The 17,256-nt window shown below is 56.5% G+C and overlaps 1 protein-coding gene across 4 annotated transcripts in view; it reads left to right on the forward strand.

The window, feature by feature from the left end:
- CACNA2D2 (calcium voltage-gated channel auxiliary subunit alpha2delta 2) overlaps positions 1-17,256 on the forward strand; it is a 136,991-nt gene that overhangs the window by 92,493 nt on the left and 27,242 nt on the right. For all 4 annotated transcript variants that reach the window (XM_065886053.1, XM_065886055.1, XM_065886057.1 and 1 more), the window contains exon 4: positions 13,502-13,561. In XM_065886053.1, coding sequence (XP_065742125.1) covers positions 13,502-13,561 — 60 coding nt within the window. The remainder of the gene's footprint in view (positions 1-13,501; positions 13,562-17,256) is intronic.

The following is a 17,256-nucleotide window of genomic DNA, read 5'->3' on the forward strand; positions in this document are numbered from 1 at the left end:
TGATGACTGGACTTCATAGGGCTTAAATGGACCATATGTGTGAAGCAAGGTGTGTATCACCATGTCCTGTGGAAGAGGCTCAGCCACACTGAGACCACGAACACCCTTGGACGGAAGGAGGCTCAGGAGGAGCAAAGGCCTGCATCAGCTTCCCTGGCCGAGACCGCCCTCCTCTCCGCACAGCTGTGCGCAGCTGAGGCTCCCATTTGGAATCCCCTTCCTCCTCTTCTCTGTCTGGCCTTGGCCTTCAAATTTGGCCTGCTGTTCCCTCTTCCAGGAAGCCCTCCCAGTTTGATCTAACCACACTCCTCTCCCACAGGTTTTATGTGACGTTTTGAGTGGGTCCTAGATACTCAACGTTCTCTTATTGTTTGCCTTCATCCTCGCACAGCCTTGTAAGGTCAGGACTATTAGAAGCTTCATTTTAGAGACAAAGTAGTCAAGGTTCAGAGGGGGACTAGCATCAGTCGCCCATGTCACACACAAAGCTCCTGGCTCCGCCCCATGGGGCACTGTGGCCCCTGATCAGGGGAGTAAAGTAAGCCCCACCTCCCAGGGGCTCTGCCAGAGAGGGCGTGCACCCCCATCCCACCCCCTGGCCGTGAGGGCTTCCTTTCTGAGACACCCAGTTACAAGCACCAGCGTCCAGGCCAGATTTGGTTGGTTGATTTATGAGGTCTGTGATCACTGAATCATTTGTTTACAGGTTCCCTAGCCTTCCAATGATGCTGGAGGGTGATGGGCAGAGAAAGGTAAAGAGTGAGTAGTCTCTGCCCATTCATCAGACTTTCCTCAGGGGTGCAGAGGTGATGGGGCAGGTGGTGGTGGTGGTGATCACAAGGAGATGTGAGATGCTAGCGGAGGTACCACAGTGGAGTGATGGCCATACTAGTGATGGTTGTGGTGGTGGTGGAGGTGATGTTGATAGTGGAGTCAGTGGTAGATGGTGATGGTAGTAGAAGTGACAGTAATGGTGTTGGTGACTGTGATGATGGGGATGAAGGTAGCGATGGTGGAGCTACTGGTGATGGTGGTGACGGTGATGGGAGTAACACTGCTGATTGGTGATGGGAGTCCCACTGGGGATGACAATGGTAATGGTGATGGGAATAACTTTGGCAATGATGATGGGAGTGGTGCCAGGGTGATAAAAATAATGTTGGCAATAGTGATAGGGGTCGCAGTGGTGGTGATAATGGAATAATGTTGGCAGTGGTGATGAGGAATGTTGGCGGTAGTCATGGGAATGTTGATGGTGGTTAAGTGGGGATCAGTGGTGATGATGGAGGTAACGGTGATGGTAGTGCTGAGAAAAACACTCTGGTGGGGGCAGAGGTAACGGTGGTGGTGGTGATGGGGTTACAGGGCTGTCAAGGCTTCCAGTGGAGTATCTCTCGTGGGAGAGTCCACCAGGCAGCCCTGTCCCACGTGTGGGCTGTGCCCTAGCTGGAGGCAGGACGCAGTGGGGCTTGCTTGATTCTCCTTTTCTGTTAACCTCCAGTGAGCACAGCCTTCTGGGTAATGAGATGCAAATTGACAGAAAAGACAATGAGCCAGCCTGCAGCCCGTAGGGCAGCTTTTAGAGTCAGGCTGATTGCCTCCGTGCCAATTTGCATGGCATTAGCTGTACACACCTCCTCCGATGGGCTCGTGCATTTCATCAGAGGTCATCTGGATTGTTGCATTCAACAACAGGTGGTGACCTGTGATCCAGACCAGGGCCAGGGGCAAGGCCACTCTGACCCTGACCTGGCAGAGCTCCAGGGTGTGGCGCCAAGAAATCTGGGCCTGTGGGAAAGTCCAGTGGATGAGGGACTTCATGGTCAGCAAGGGATGACCATGGGTCTGGTTTGGCCAGCACCATGGTTCCATCTGGGTATGTGCTGCGAAGGTGACAAACAGGCCTCAGGCAAAAGGGAGGCCTGGCCCTGGCTTGGGATGCCTCAGTACAGGTCCAGGCTCTGCCCCTAACTGGCACCATCGGACCTGGGCAGTCCCTCCAGGCATTGGCTCCCCCACTGTGCAGTAGGGGCCCCAGCCTCATTGTCTCCACATTGAAGGTGATGATCATCAAGCTAGGCCCCTGAAAATCCCGGCCCAACTGCCCTGGGGTCCCTGCTGCAAGATGAGCCTGGGGCCCCTTCCCTGCTGCCCTTGCTCTCTGGCCCCTGCAACCTCTCTGACCCAGTGCAACCCAAGGCTTCACCCCATACCCTCCCCCAGGACAAATGACAGTGGGACCAGGGGCTCTTTCCCTCTGCCCTCCACCTCCAGCCCTGCCAGTGCCCCCTCAGGCACATCCCCGTGCCCCTCTGGGCCCGCCTCCCTCCTCACTGTCCCACTGCCTCTCCCCCCGAGGTTGGGCCTAATCAGAGCTAATCAGAAAATTATGAGCTGCCTGATTACTGATTAGATTCCTAATGTTAATAGAGTCGAGAAGGGCCCGCTCAGGCTGTGTTTTAGGGAAAAGTATAAAAATAACATCAAGGGAAGGGAGCATGGCAGCTGGGCAAGGGCTTGGGCTCTGCTATCCTCACAGGCAGGGGCTCAGGCTCTGCTGTTCTAGTTGGTGGGGGGCACTCAGGCTCTCAGGTGGAAATACATTTCATAGCAGGAAGGCCTCCTAGCACCCTTAAATTCTGCCAGTGAAGTCGCCACCCCAGGCAGCTCTTCCTGCAGAAGCCTCTATCAGGTAGAGGCTCAGGACAGTGAGACTGAATTGTGCTCAGGACAGTGCTCAGGACAGTGAGACTGAATTGTAGTGGGAAGATAGGGAAGACCCTACTGATGGTATATCACATGAGAGCAGGGCCGTGTCTGTACCGCTCACGGACCTACTCATGCCTAACACAGGCCAGGCACACAGTAGGTGCTTAATAAACATTTGTTGACAGAAAAGAAGGAAGGTCACATCAAAGCCTTCTCACTGGAACTACCACCCTCCCATGGTGGGGCATAGAGGCATCCGAGAAGGCTTCCTGGAGGACGATGTTGGAGCACATCAGGAGAACGCACTCGTCTGGGGCCCAGGCAGGGGGTGCTGAACTCCCCAGGGACCCAACTCCTGGCTGATCTGGCCAGATGAGGGGCCCATGTCCATCACCCCCTAGCCTCTTACTCCAACAGGGCCCCTATGGCTTCTGCTTCAATACCACCTCATCACTGACTTGGCAGCAGCTGGGTGGGACTGGTAGATAACATTTTCATGAGGTCCAGAGTGGAGTCGGAGTCCCAGAGAGCAGACGTCAGCATTTCAGACCCCTGAGGCAACCCCTTGGCCCCTCAACATGGTGTGCCCAGTGTGACCCATACTTAGACTCAGCCTCACCCTGCCCTCACTTTTATCTCTGCACCACCTTGGATCCCTGTGCTCTGTCAGTGCTGCTTCTGGCCTGGTCTGTGAGTCTCCATCCCAGGGAAATCCAGGGCCTCCAAGACGGCAGGTCCCTAAGGGCACCTCCTGATCCACGCCCCCACCCCCACCCCACTGGCCATGGTAGAAGCCTGTGCCCAGCTCTGCGTCCACACCAATCCAAGAATCAAGTCCCTGCCCTCTAGAGACCGCATCTGGGAGGGAGTCAGATGCAACAGTGATGGAGACACCACAGGGGATTCTGGAAACCCAGCCTGGCAAGGGCACCAGGCGTCCTGGAAGAGGTAGATGGGCACTGACTCCTAACGGATGAGGTGGAGCTGCCAGGGGAGGGGGCAGGAAGGGCAGTCCAGGTTTAGGGCACAGCACAAATAAGTATAGGGAACCTCAGCATGGCAGGTGGGCAGAGTTCAAGGTCAGCATGGTGCGGGTGACGAGTTTGGTGGGACCAGGCCACACAGGGCCCTGTAAAGGATGGCAACAGGAAAGGGAAGAGTGGTCAGGGCATCTAGGAAGCACTGGTTGGGGACACAGGGGTCTGTGTGGGAGGCCTGAAGGTGTGAGGGCCTGGGGCAGATGAGCTCATGCCAAGCAGCTTGGGTGGGAGTCTGAAGTTGGGTTGGAGCAGGGGAGGGGGGTGTTCTGGAGAGGTCTGGTCTGGAAGGGAGAAAGGAGGCACAGGAATAGGGGGCTTTGGAGGGGAGCAGCTTCTAAGGGATGACCTTAGGGAAGGGACAGCCCGGCTTGGATGGGGTTGGTTGAGTAGGACACTGAAATGGGACCTTGGTCTCTTCCTGGGGCAGGGCAGGGCTGGGCTGAAGGCCAGGCCAGGGTGCTGGGGGACAGTGGACAAAGGTGGTGCTGAGGCGAGTGACAGTCAATTGGCATGAGCTTCAGAGGGGAAGAGGTCAAGCCAAGGTCAGAAGGCCCAAGAGAAAAGCTGAGGTTAAGGGGAGCAGTCAGTAGGCCCCTGGGGTGAAGCTGAGGGGAGGGAAGGGGCAACCCACTCCCTGGGACTGTATCTCCAATTTCGTGGGTGAGTCTACATCCTGTCTTCTGTCCATACCTTATTCACATCTCCACAGCCCTGGGAGGGCCGGGTGGGCTTCTGGTGCCTATTATGGACTTGAGAAGCTGAGGTCCAGAGAGAAGAGGTTAATGTTTCCCGAAGTACATGCTGGGCCAGTCACCAAGCCCTAGGAGCTCGGGCCTCCCAAGTGGCAGGGGCATTGTCACACACAGGCACACACACACCCATGCCCACACATGGGTGTCTCTAGAACGTGGCCTGATGAGGGGAAAGGACGTGTTCCGTGGTACACTTAGACAAATGACGTGTTGCCTGCTCCTCTACCTCAAGAGTGGCCAACAGCCCTGGGCCTGATACCTTCACGTGATGCTCTCTGTGTGTTTTTTAAAAGGGTGAAAAGGAAAGAAACTTTGGTGAATTACACCAAAGAGGGAGGAAGACTGAAAAAACTGTCAAATTTATGAGAAATTTCACCTGGTTCACCAGGGACTGGTTCACTGTGGAGATGTGCAGGTTTCATGCTGGGAACTGAGGAGGTGCCCGCTGGATTGGCGGCTTCTGACCCTGAGGGACTGTGCTGAGCAGGGCAGTGCCTTGGAAGGAGTCCCAGCAGCCTTGGAGTCCACATGGCCCAGCCCTTGGCTCGGGCTCCTCAAGGCCAAGGTGCTTCCATATGGCAGGGCTCCGGGGCCACAGCCCAAACACAGACCTGATGCGGTACGTGGACTTACTGGCTTATCTCTCATCAAGGAACCTCTCAAAGGTGCCCAGTGGGGGACCTAGGAGCAGCAGCAGTGACCTGGCAGGGCAGGGCCCCAAGAGCCGGGCCTGTCCTACTGCCCTCAGCATGAGGCCGTGCATGGCCACATGCATCCCCTCCTGAAGCAGCCTGATGCCAGAGTTGAAATCTCCTGAGAGAGGACTTCATCTGTGGCTCCTGAGAACTGCTCTGTAAATTCAGGCTGGCCCCAGCAAATGTCCTGCCCAGCCTCCAGAGCCCCTTTCCTCACCCCTTGCCCTGTAGACACGTTTTTGTATTGACCATGGTTCCTGTTGAAAGCTAAAGTGTCCATTGAAGCCAGTGGAATTTCTGTCATCACCTGAGTGTGGCTTCACCTCCTTTCCTTCCCGGGAAGGAGCATCTCAGAGCACATGGCTTTCCTTTTCCTGATGTGAAAATGTCCACTTTGGGGTCACATACCAGTAATAGGACAGAGTGGATTTTTTAAAAGTCCTCCCATGGCAAAATATAAGCTAGCAGCTGCCCTTGGTTGAGCAGAATGATCCTGTCTGGTCTGAAATTCAAGCCTCTGGACACCAGGTTCCCCAGCTGCATCTCCATCTTCATCACAAGCCACCCCTCACTTCTTCATATTTTTCCTGGGAAATTAAAACACAGGCTGCCCCTTGCAGGCAGGGACAGAGGGGGCACAGGAATCGATAACCAAGGCCAGGGTGCCCACAGGGAGTGAGCAAGCCCAGGCCCGGGGCTGGAGAGATGGGTGCCCCTTCCAGAGGGGAACAACTCGAATGAGTTTTTCCCTGTTACATGTATTCTGACCTTTTTTTTTTTTTAAGAAAAAATTCCATTTTACTAACTTTTTTATCAACTCGTGGAGAACACGTGTGGCTGGTGAGGGAAAAGGTCAGGGAGCCTGTCGCTGCTAACAACAGCGTGGGCCTCACGTGATGGCTCCCCCCTCCACCAGGCGCCCTTTGCAGCTAGGAGTGTTTGTTGTTTTCCCTGCAGTTTCGGTTGCTAGAATTTTGGTCCGGGTTTTGGGTGTTTGTTTGTTTGTTTTTCATCTGTTCCGGTGGTTGTTTCATCTTTAAGCTGGAAGCACGGTTAATACAGAAAGCGTGGGTCAGATGTGTTGTGGGACAGGAGCCAGGTGTGTCCGGTGTGGATGGATGCAGGAAGCGGGTGAAAGAAGGGACTTTGGAGAGAAGGGGTGGAGAAGGTGGGAGGGCTCACCAGAAGGCTGAGTGCTGGTGCTGCCCAGGAGGTGCCACTGTCGGCAGCACATTTGACCGGAAGGCAAAGCCACCAACCTCTTCATCACCTGCCATACATAAGTCATGGGTCCTGTCAGCCTGCTCTGCCCACACTGGTGCACTTCTCTTCACCCCTCAGAACCCAGCAAAATGGGGATCAGGACAGGACCGCCTTCAGAAGGTTGTGGTGAGTGAGGTTGTGCCCATAAAGCTCTGAGCAGTCAGAGGCATCAGGATACCCATCGCTCACATAGCAGGCACTGTCTGCCCACACGTGTACCTTCCCCAGGCACAAGTTGTGCAAGAACAGGGCCAAGTTAGGATTCTCCTGGTCCCTGACCATGGGTGAACCTGCTTGAAGAAGGCAGTAGACAGACAGACAAACACCCATTCAGGCTGAGGTGGCAGGAAGAATGGACCCACAGGGCCAGGACTCCTCACTTGCCTGTGCGTCTTGCCCTATTGTCAGCCCTGGGGCTCCAGTGCCTTCCTTGCTGAACTGCATCTTGCTTCATTATTATGCAGATATTTTGATTATGCAGATATGTTTTTTAGACAGTTTGAAATATGTATATTATTTACTCATTAGACCATAACTGCTCTGAAAATTGGAAATCTGCATTTAGTATCTATCAGTACACAATACAGAGTTAATACAGGGCCCACAGGTGGGGAGGGAAGCAGGGTGGCAGTGGTGGCAGTGCTGTGCTGGGCAGGGGCTTCTGGGCACCCTGGTGCTTACCCCTTCCCAGGGACTGGGTCCAGTGACACCAAGGATGGGGGGGATTGGCTCAGAGCAGCATCTGAGAGTCCAGTTACTGATCCCCTCTCCTGGGGAAAGGGCAAAGGAACCACTCTGGGAAGCAGGTAAGGGAACACCTGAGCCCAACCAGCCACGCCCCACCTGGCCAGACCTGATCCTTCCCTGGAACATTCGGCATCCAACACTGCTGGTAGGCCTACTGATGCCCCCTCCACCACTTCCTCACCAGGGGCCTGGGGCAGTGGCACTAATGCTCAGTCCCCTTACAGAACGGGGAACAAAAGAATCCACCTCTCGGGCTTCCCTGGTGGCACAGTGGTTGAGAGTCCGCCTGCCGACGCAGGGGACACGGGTTCATGCCCCGGTCCGGGAAGATCCCACATGCCGCGGAGCGGCTGGGCCCGTGAGCCATGGCCGCTGAGCCTGCGCGTCCGGAGCCTGTGCTCCGCAGAGGGAGAGGCCACAGCAGTGAGAGGCCCACGTACCGCAAAAAAAAAAAAAAAAAAAAAAAAGCCACCTCTTAGGTGTCTTGCTAGGGGTGGGGTAGGGAGGGTGAGGAAGAGGTACAGTCTTCCACCTGCCGCTGGATTAACTGCACCAGTCAGCTCAGGGTAATTACACAGGCAGTGTCTGGTATCATCCTTCTTTGCAACCCTCTGGCGGTGTTCTTGGGGCACCTACTTGGTGCTAGGACTTTACTCTGGGCTTGCTGCCCCCAACCTCTACCTCAGAGCGCCCATCACAGCTTCTGCCAGGCTCAGCCCCCATTGGCACATACCTCAATATCCTGTGCCTCTTGGGTTCAGGGCCTTTCATCCTAAGCCTCTCATAACCTCTTGGAAGAGAAAGTAGCTATAACCAACTAAGACCAAAAAACTCATTCAGTCTTTCCCTCTGGGCTGCACAGAACAAATCCTGTTTGATGGGTAGTTACTCCCCAGACCCTTTCAGGCTAGGCCAGCACTGGGTGGGGGTGGGGGGGCCTCCAGGTGAGGGGGATGAAGGGAGGAGGCCAAGGAGAAGTGGGGTCACCAACCTGGGGGGAGGAGTGGGACCTCAAAGAGGATGGAGTGGAGAAGCCTGAGGGCTCCAACCCACCAGGCCCAAGCCCCGCTCCTCCGGGGGGGGGCCCTTATCCTCCAGGTGTTGGCCTCTGAGGGGCAGCCACCATGGCCTCAGGTCCCTTATCTTAGGTCATGGTCTATCTCAGCTCCAGAGCAATTGAGAGACTTTGAACTTAGTGAAATTCAAAGGTGTCTGTAGAGGGGGCTGCTCCCCCAGGGGAGCTTTGTCCACAGCCCAGTCCTCTTCTTTCTTGCCCTTTCCCGTAAGAACAGTTTCCGCTGAGGGAAATTGATTGTTAAGTGAAACTCTCTGATAATTGCCTCTGAAATGCCCGCTGTTATCGTAATTGACTTAGCCGTGAGCAGCCCTGCTCAGCAGTCCCACCATAGTCCCCTCCAACGCCTTGGCCATGATGGAGACATCGCAGGCCAGGCAAGCCACCATCAGCAACTTCGTAGCATCACCTTCATAGGCAGCCCTCACCCTCCAGGATGTGATGAAGAAAAAGTCTCAGAGAGGTTAAACCACACACCTAGGGTCACACAGCTGACCAGGCAGGTCCAGACTCAAGCCTTTACCCAGGTTCAGAGACATTCTGACTTTGATTTATCAGATGTTCATTGTGTACCTACTACGTGCCAGGGGCCAAGTTACTGTAAACTTGATAGCTGCCAGATACAGTGCCCACCAAGCTCAGCTCAAGGGGAAAAGCAGAGGGTTCTCTAAGTTCCATGATGGGGAGAGATGGGAGCCTGCCATGGGTCAGGAAGTGGTTAGGAGGAGAATGGGGTCTAAGCTAACGCCTCAAGGGTGAGGGAATGAAACAGGCTGGAGGAGTCTGGGCAGGAGTGCACAAGGAGGGAGTGGAATGCGCAGGGGCCTGGTAGCGGGAGAGCCAGAGACTGCAGGTGGCTCTGAGAGCAGAGCCCAGAGCCCGAGCAGGGAGCTGGTCCCAGGGAACAGGTATTCAGAGTCAGGGATGGGAACAGAGCACATCTCCCCCAGACAGGCAGGAGCCCTGAGATGAAGTGAGCCATGTTCCCACTGCTGCCTCTGCCCTGCTAGGAGTCTTTGTAGGTTCTCCCTTTACTTCTGGATCTCAGTGTCCTTCCCCATCCTGTCTCCCCCAGGCCATCAGGAGGACTTGGGGGAGGTGGGAGGGAAGTGCAAGGAGGATGAACCTCGGGGCAGGGCAGAGGCAGAGGCAGGGCTCTGAGCAGTCTCCCAGCCAGCCCCGAGAAGGCCTGACTGTTGTGGGCTCTGTGAAGACAGGAGCACAAGTCTGAGTGCCTGGCAGAGGGGAGGGGAGCTCATGGACAGGACAAGGGCAATAGGAGGCTTCCAGAAGAGGTGACAGTCTGATAGCACTGACTGAGATGATGGGGAGCACATCCCAAGCAGAAAGAGTGGATGCCAGGAAGGCCCAGAGGTGGGCAAAAGGCTTGTGTGCTTAGAGCCAGCAAGTGAAACACCAGGGCACTGGGCTTTATGGACAGCTACTGGCAGTTGGAGCAAGGGGGCTGCCAAGAACCTAACTACCCTCTGCGTGGGTAAGGTTACTACTTCTAATTTATAGGCAGGAAATTGAGAGCTGGAGGGGGAAGCTGGGGTCTGAACCCAAGGCTCCAGGGTCCAAGCTCTGATCCCCACCTGGGGCCCCTCGTGCGTGCCATGTGTATTCCCGTCCTCTTCCCTCTCACCCTCAGGCCTGAGGGACCGCGTGCAGCCACAGCCTGCCCCATCCACCCCGCCCCCGTTCAGCTGCCTCAACCCTTCCTCCCGCACCACCAGGCCTGTGGATTTAGCAGTTTCCACACGTCCGGTGCCTGGGGACGGACTGATTGATCTGTAACACCGAAAAAATAATAATGGCTTGATCATTACTGAGGATTAAAAGTAATCCTTTCGCTGTGGCTATTGCAACTCCGTTATTCACGAGTCAGCGGGCTGACCCGGGCCTTTGAGCCCATGGGACTCCATGAGTTCAAGGAGGCTGGAGGCTGGGGCCCTCCCTCCCTGGTCTCCCTCACCTTGGCCACTAGGCTAGCGAGCCTGAGGGGCCATCAGCCCCCATGTTCCTGAGGCCTGTGAATCCCAGCGTCAGACCTAAGTCCTGAAGGGTGAAGGAGCTGGCATCTGCTGGCCAGCGGGGGAGGTAGGGGCTGGAGAGTACAGGTCCTCAAGGCCATGGCCCAGTTTGGAGACTTCAACTAGTGTCTGTTTGCAACCCTATCAACCGTGTGGCTTTTCTGTGGCAAGGGACCTGATCCGGTTGTTCCCACATGTGTCCCAGCCTCATCGTCCATGAAGTGGCAATAGCTCCAGGCCCACTCTGAGAAGGGTCTGGATCCCTGGGAAGGTGTTGGGCCACTGGGCAAGGAAAAGGGGTATGCAGTGACTGCCTGAGACTCACCCCTCAAGATGCAGACCCTGGGGGATGTTCCCTGGGCTCCCACACTCCATTCCAGGCCTGGTGCCGAGCTCGCATGGTCAGTGCTCCATTAACAGGAGTGACAAGTGTTGTTAACCGTGTGTATCACACAGTAATGTCCTCTGCGGAAGGGCACTGCCAACTTGTGAATCAGGACCCATCAGGGGGTCGGGCTCGGGTGGGGGTGTTTGTGGTTTAGGCTGAGAGGAGGACCCAGGATGGAAAGGGAGGGGCAGGAGTTGGGCACAGGGGGGCTCCTGGGGCCTTAAGAAAGCCCCAGGATCCACATTTTGAAGGCTGCAGCTGCTGTGTGGAGAAGGATGACGAAGAGCAAGAGAGGACGCAGGAGCCTGGGCTGGGGATGATAAGTAAGGTGGTGTGAAGAACACTAAGGGTGGGATGTAGGGGCAGTGGTCACAGGGTGGAGGGGCTCATTCTAAGAGGGGGTGTTGCAAGCTCTGGTGGGCCTAAGGGTTACCCCAGAAAGGTATCCAGGAGCTCAGGAGGGGCCAGGATTGGAGGCAAGACCTGAGAGCCATCTGGGAGAAGAGAGGCCTATGGTTCCTGAAGCTGGATTATTGGGGTAGGGCCCACCCAAGCAGTCACTGCAGTAACAAGTGGGCAGAGGACAAAACCTGCAAAAAAGACGGGTGGGGGTGGCAGGAGGGTCTCAGCAATGTGAAGTGAGGGAGTTTGACTTTCCCACCCTGCCCCCAGGTCCCCCAGCCTCATAGCCTTCCCAGCATTCAGTGCTTTTGCCCTGAGGAGCAGGGGGAGCCAGGCCCAGCGGGAGTAGGGATAGCTCTGCACAGCCCTTCTAACAGCCAGAGGTGGCATCCTGCCCAGCGAGTGGAGGCTGCGGCTCTACAGGGAGTCCCACCAGGCCCCCACCACACTGTTCCACGCTAGAAGGGAGGAAAAGCTGGTCTCCCATTTCCCCCGATGGGCAGCTGCCAGGCTTTATTTTAGAATTTCCCCTCTTGGGCCCACAAGCCATCAGGCCTGGACTGATGGATGGGAGTGTTTGTCTTGAATACCAAGGGGGCAGGGCCCTCTGAGTGGGGGCTGGAGGCCAGAAGGCAGGACCCTACTGCTCCACTCATGGGGTCAAATAGGGCGGGGAGTTGGGGACCAGAGCCCCTTCCACACCAAGAGCTACTCTTTTCCTCCCCAGGCATGGTGGGCCCTGTGGAGCATACCTTCGGACCTTGGTCATGGGCTGGGCAAGGCAAATTTGGTGGTGAGGGCCCCAGCCCAACCCAGAGCCCCTCTGTGACCTTAGGCAGGCTGCTCACCACCCCTGTGCCGGGTACCCTCATCTGAGGAGGACACGTCAAGCACATTGTGAATGGTGACAGGTACACGTGATGTGTCCCTGGCCTGGGGGAGGGCTTGGATGCAGTAGATGATCAGTTCAGGGTGACAGTCATCATTATGATGAACAGGACTTCACTGCACTCAGCTCTGCAGGAGGCCCTAGAGGGTCAGGCTCAGTCCTGTCCTCAGGAGCCTCAAAACTTCCTAAAGGGGGACTTCCGTGGTGGCGCAGTGGTTAAGAATCCGCCTGCCAATGCAGGGGACAAAGGTTTGAGCCCTGGTCCGGGAAGATCCCACATTCTGCAGAGCAACTAAGCCCATGCACCACAACTACTGAGCCTGTGCTCTAGAGCCCACAAGCCACAACTACTGAGCCTGCGTGCCACAACTACTGAAGCCTGCGTGCCTACAGCCCGTGCTCCACAACAAGAGAAGCCACCGCCATGAGGAGCCCGTGCACCGCAACAAAGAGTAGCCCCCGCTTGCTGCAACTAGAGAAAGCCCGCACGCAGCAATGAAGACCCAACGCAGCCAAAAATAAATATTAATTAATTAATTTTCAAAAAAGACTTCCTAAAGAGACAGGATCTACGGAGGCACAAAGTAAGAATCTCTGGGTCAGGATTCAGGCTCAAAGGGTAGTGAGTTTCCAGCACCTCCTCCAGGAAGCCTTCCCTGACCTCCCAAGTTCCCTCAATGCTGAGCTTCCCAAAGCACCTCAGCTAGTCCTGCCCTAGTTATTCTGCCTGGTTATGTCTGTTTTCTCCTCTGAACTGTGGGAGGGCAGGGCTGACTCTGCCATATCTCCACACATCAGCACAGTCTGGCACTAGGTGTATTGGGTAACAAGGTGTGGGATGGACAGACACAGCTGTGCTCACAGGCACAGGGGCCTCCGTGGAGGAGGCCACAGGAACCAGCACCAAAGGATGGACCAGGCTTGTGCGGACAGAAGGCTTAGAGAGCCCTGCTGGGAGGGGGCTCAGGAAGCCAGGACAGGGACAGTGAGGACAGGCCTGGGTGGGCAGAGGTGGGCTGTGGGCACCTCCTTCTGGGCCCTGAGCAAGCTGGGGGCAAAGGTGCATCAGTGAGGCACTCTGTCACTTGTGGCATTTCATCTTTGGCTGGGGAAGGCCTTCCTCTTGACACTGGGGTGACACTGGTTTGTAGCTAGTAGAGAGTGTCAGTGGGCTTGGCTCCAGGGCCTGGGTCTTAATATGCCTCAGGGGTCCCCCTGCCTTCCTGTGGGCAGGAAATGTGGCTGAGCTGAAGTCCAGGGAGTCCCATGGAGATGCCACTCAGGTCTGTGCAGGCTTCACCTTTCCTGTGGGAGCCCGATGTGGGTGGGGGAAGGGCCCACAGAGCAAGCTGGAGAATGTCTGGGATCAAGGAATCTCTGAGAGTCTGGCACGATGTCCAGGGAGTCCCTGAGCCAGTCTGGCCCCAGGGACTGCTGGGGATGGAGAAGGCTTTGGGCTGGGCACAGACCTTCCTCAGTCTCTGACCTCCCTGTGCTCTGTCCCTCAGAGATTGGCTGACGCTGCAGAGAACTTCCAGAAAGCCCACCGCTGGCAGGACAACATCAAGGTAAGAACTGCAGTGCCCTCCCCAGCCCCTAGGACCTGCCCACCCGCAGCAAGGGTGGATGTGCATGCAGGGGAAGAGGGAGAGAGAGGCTGCCCAGACCCACTGGAAGGGCACCAAGGGCTCTGTGGGGTGGAGCCGGGAACCTGTGCCCAATGTTCAGCAAACATTTGAGGCTCCCCTTGGTGCTGGGACACAGGGTGCAGATATGAACCTCTCATTCCACTCCCAGCTCCCAGAGGAGCTATGGAGTCCCCCATGAGCACATAGGCTGCTCTGAAATGATGCTCCCCAAAGTTGGCATCCCCTTGGTGGTTAAGGAGTTGCACAGACTCCTTGGACAGCCCCTGGGGCAGAGAGGCCTCTTGACTCCAGGACTTCCCAGACTTTAATACACTGACCTGGAAGAGATGCTGGGGGAAAGGGACCCTATCCCCTTCCCAGACTTCCCCGAGCAGCAGCCTGTCTTCCAGAAGGCTGCCAGGCTGGGATCGGGGACCAGGCTGTCACAGCCACTAAATCCTCTCCTTCCGCCAGCAAAGCTCAGAAGGGGCTCAGGCGCGGAGCAAGTGGCGGCGTGAGAAGCTGGGAGCAGGACTCTTTTTGAGGACAGAAGGGCCCAGAATGTGGGGGAGGGAAGGAAAGCCTCATTGATCCCCAGCCTCACACCCAGGTGGCTCACATATTCAGGCAGCTTGTGTTTGATTTGGGCAAGACTGGACACACCTGCACCTTTCCTGTCAAAGGATAACAGTAAACCAGAAGAGAGACTGAGGCAGCGTTCCTCCCAGACTCAGGAAACCCCCGATGCCAAGGATGACGGAACCCTCGGGGACCAGACCAGTTGGCAGGGCTCGCTGTGTCCTCCACACCTGCTCAGGCATGTGGGCCACGCCTCCCAGTGGTCTCTGTGCTAAATGCAGGGAGAGGCACCAAGAGCTGCCCCCTGGCACCCAGGGGCCAATAAGGGGGATTGGGGAGGCCTTGACTCACTCCAGCTCTGAGTCTGGCACCTCTAGGAGGCAGGAGGGATTATTATTCCTACTTAACTGATGAGAACCCTGAGGCACAGAGTGGTTAGACCTACCTGAGGTCACCTGTTGGGGGCAGAGTCTCACAGCTGTGCCGTCAGGTGCCAGGGGGTGCATGCCTATGATGCAGGCCCCCTAAACCTGTTCCTTCTCCCCAGTCCCCATCCCTCCAGGCCACCCTGAGCGCACACCATAGCACTCTTCCTTTGCTGCCTGGTGGGTGCTTGGTGCTGCCCTCAGGGAGCTCACATGGAGTTGTGGGTAACAGATGATTGTTTACAGTGAACACATTAATGAACTAACGACTCCCTGGACCGATCCTCCCTCCCTGGGAGCTGGGGGCTGGGCTTTTTCTCACTCCGCATTCCAGCACTACAAACCCATCCCTGGGCCACCGTGCCTCCTCAGCGTCTTGATCAGAAATACACACAGTAGCCTCCATTTGCACTCCCTGGCCACTTGGATGTGCCCCCACCTGCAAATAACCTCACCCTGGCAACTCCCTGCAATTCCCAGCCTGAGCCTGCGCTCAAGGCCCCAGGATCTGGCCGTCCCTGCCTCCCTCGTCAACCTGCCTCCTCCCTCCCCTCCTCCTGTGCTCCAGCCACACCTCACACCTCACTCCAGGCCCATTCTTGATCTCTCCACCCAGAATGCCTTCCGTTCCTCCGTTTTTTTTTTTTGTTTTTTTTTTTTACGGTACGTGGGCCTCTCACGGATGCGCAGGCTCAGCGGCCATGGCTCACGGGCCCAGCCGCTCTGCGGCATGTGGGATCTTCCCGGACCGGGGCACGAACCCGTGTCCCCTGCATCAGCAGGCGGACTCCCAACCACTGCACCACCAGGGAAGCCCCCGTTCCTCCTTTTGAAGCCCAGCTTGTCTTGCCTCTTCCCAGTGAGGCTGCTCCTGCTCCCCAGCCCATCAGCCCCTCCACCTTCTGGGAATCCAGAACCCTTGGCTCCCGCTCTGTCCCTTCTTTTGTTTCTGATGTATCTGCTTCCTCCCCTCCCCACCCAGGACAGACACACAGAGCAGGTACAGGAGAGGGAATGAAGGAATCAGGAAATAAGGGAATGAAAGCCCTCGGCCTGGCTTTCTCTCCCTCCCAGTGTAGGCCCCAAACAGGAAGACGAAGAGGCTGCCTCGGCCCCAAACCTGTTTTTTCTCCCTGACTCTGCAGAAAACCCAAGATTTCCAAGGATCATCCTACTGGACCCCTGACCCCTGATTTTCAGCTACTCCAAGACAGAAACGGCTTATCGCAGGCCGAGTGGGCACCATGGGGGCCTACCGGGAAGGAAGGCCCAGGTCTCAGGGTGTCCAGGAGATGCTGAGACGGTGCTACTTGAGGACCCACTCCCTGCACACTGGGTCACAGTCCCTGCGGGACCCAGCAAGGGCTCACCCCTCTCTGGGCTTCAGTTTCCCCATTTGGCAAACGACCAGCTGGTGTCGGGGGCTATCTGTCAGCTCAGGTGTGATGTGTGAAAGGGTCGGTCCACACATCAGGCCATGTAGGTGCAAGTTGGTGATGTTATGGGTGCATCTCTGGCCACACCAGCCCATAGGCTCTGGGTGCTTCTGTCCTAAGGCAGGAGAGGGCTCTGCTGGCCCCATCCCCTGGCTTGACCTGAGATGTCCCCAGCTATGGGTGTGACCACAGGGCCAGCTGGGCCCAGCCTTGTTTGCCTGATGCTCGTTGCCCACCCCCACCAGTCCATTAGTCTGCCTGTTTGTCTGTCCCACAGGTATCTTGGGCAGAGTGGAGCTGTAGGCGCCCCCTCCTTTCCAGCTGCAAGGTCAGGGCCCTTCTCTTCCCCAGGAGTGCTGAGCTGCCCAGCAGCCGGGCTAAAAGGCATCAGTGCTAATGATGGGCCCATTAGCTGACTTGCCAGCCAGCCCTGCCTGGGCTGCCAGGGAGAGCTGCCAGGGTGCAGACTGTCCATGCCAGGGGGGATATGGGGACTTCAGGCTGCAGAAAGGATGGTGTTTTGTCCCTTGAAGGCGTACCACCCACCCTTGAAACTATGTCCTTGCCAACAACGTTCAGGAGGTGACAGATAAGGAGTCATGTTCCTTCCCAGCATTCAGGAACACACCCAGTGACAAGCTCAGGCCCTTTACACAAGCCAGGCCTTCTTAGGAATACCCTTACCTCCTTCAGAAGGGCAACACCTCCCACTCCAGTTAACTCCCTAGAGCTCCTCTTTCTGGCCACAACTCTAGGATTAGCCCCCACTGCCCACAGCACCCGCCTTTGGCGCCCCCATCACAGATGGTTCCCAGTGCATGCTCCCCCAGGCCAGTGGCCCAGTGGGCTCATCTGTCTGCTCCATCTGGCTTCTCTTGGCCAGAAGCAGTTGAGCCTGACTCAGTGCTGCCCATCACCTGTCCATGTGCCCAGCCAGGTGCCCTGTGGACAGAGCGACCAGGGCCTCAGTCTTCTTATCTCTGAGGTGGGGAGGATGTCAGTCAGCAGTTCTGGGCACAGAGGAAACCCTTGACCCACGGGGCCAGACTGGAATCCACTACATGATCAGTAGGGTGTGGCCCTGCCTGTGTCAATAGCACACAGTAGGTTTGCATGCAGACCTCTGAGAAACGGGCAATGGTGTACAAACATACACACACACACACACACACAATCATACCATTGACACCAGCCC

This window comes from Phocoena phocoena, chromosome 10 (assembly GCF_963924675.1).
Source record: "Phocoena phocoena chromosome 10, mPhoPho1.1, whole genome shotgun sequence".
Taxonomy (NCBI): Eukaryota; Metazoa; Chordata; class Mammalia; order Artiodactyla; family Phocoenidae; genus Phocoena; species Phocoena phocoena.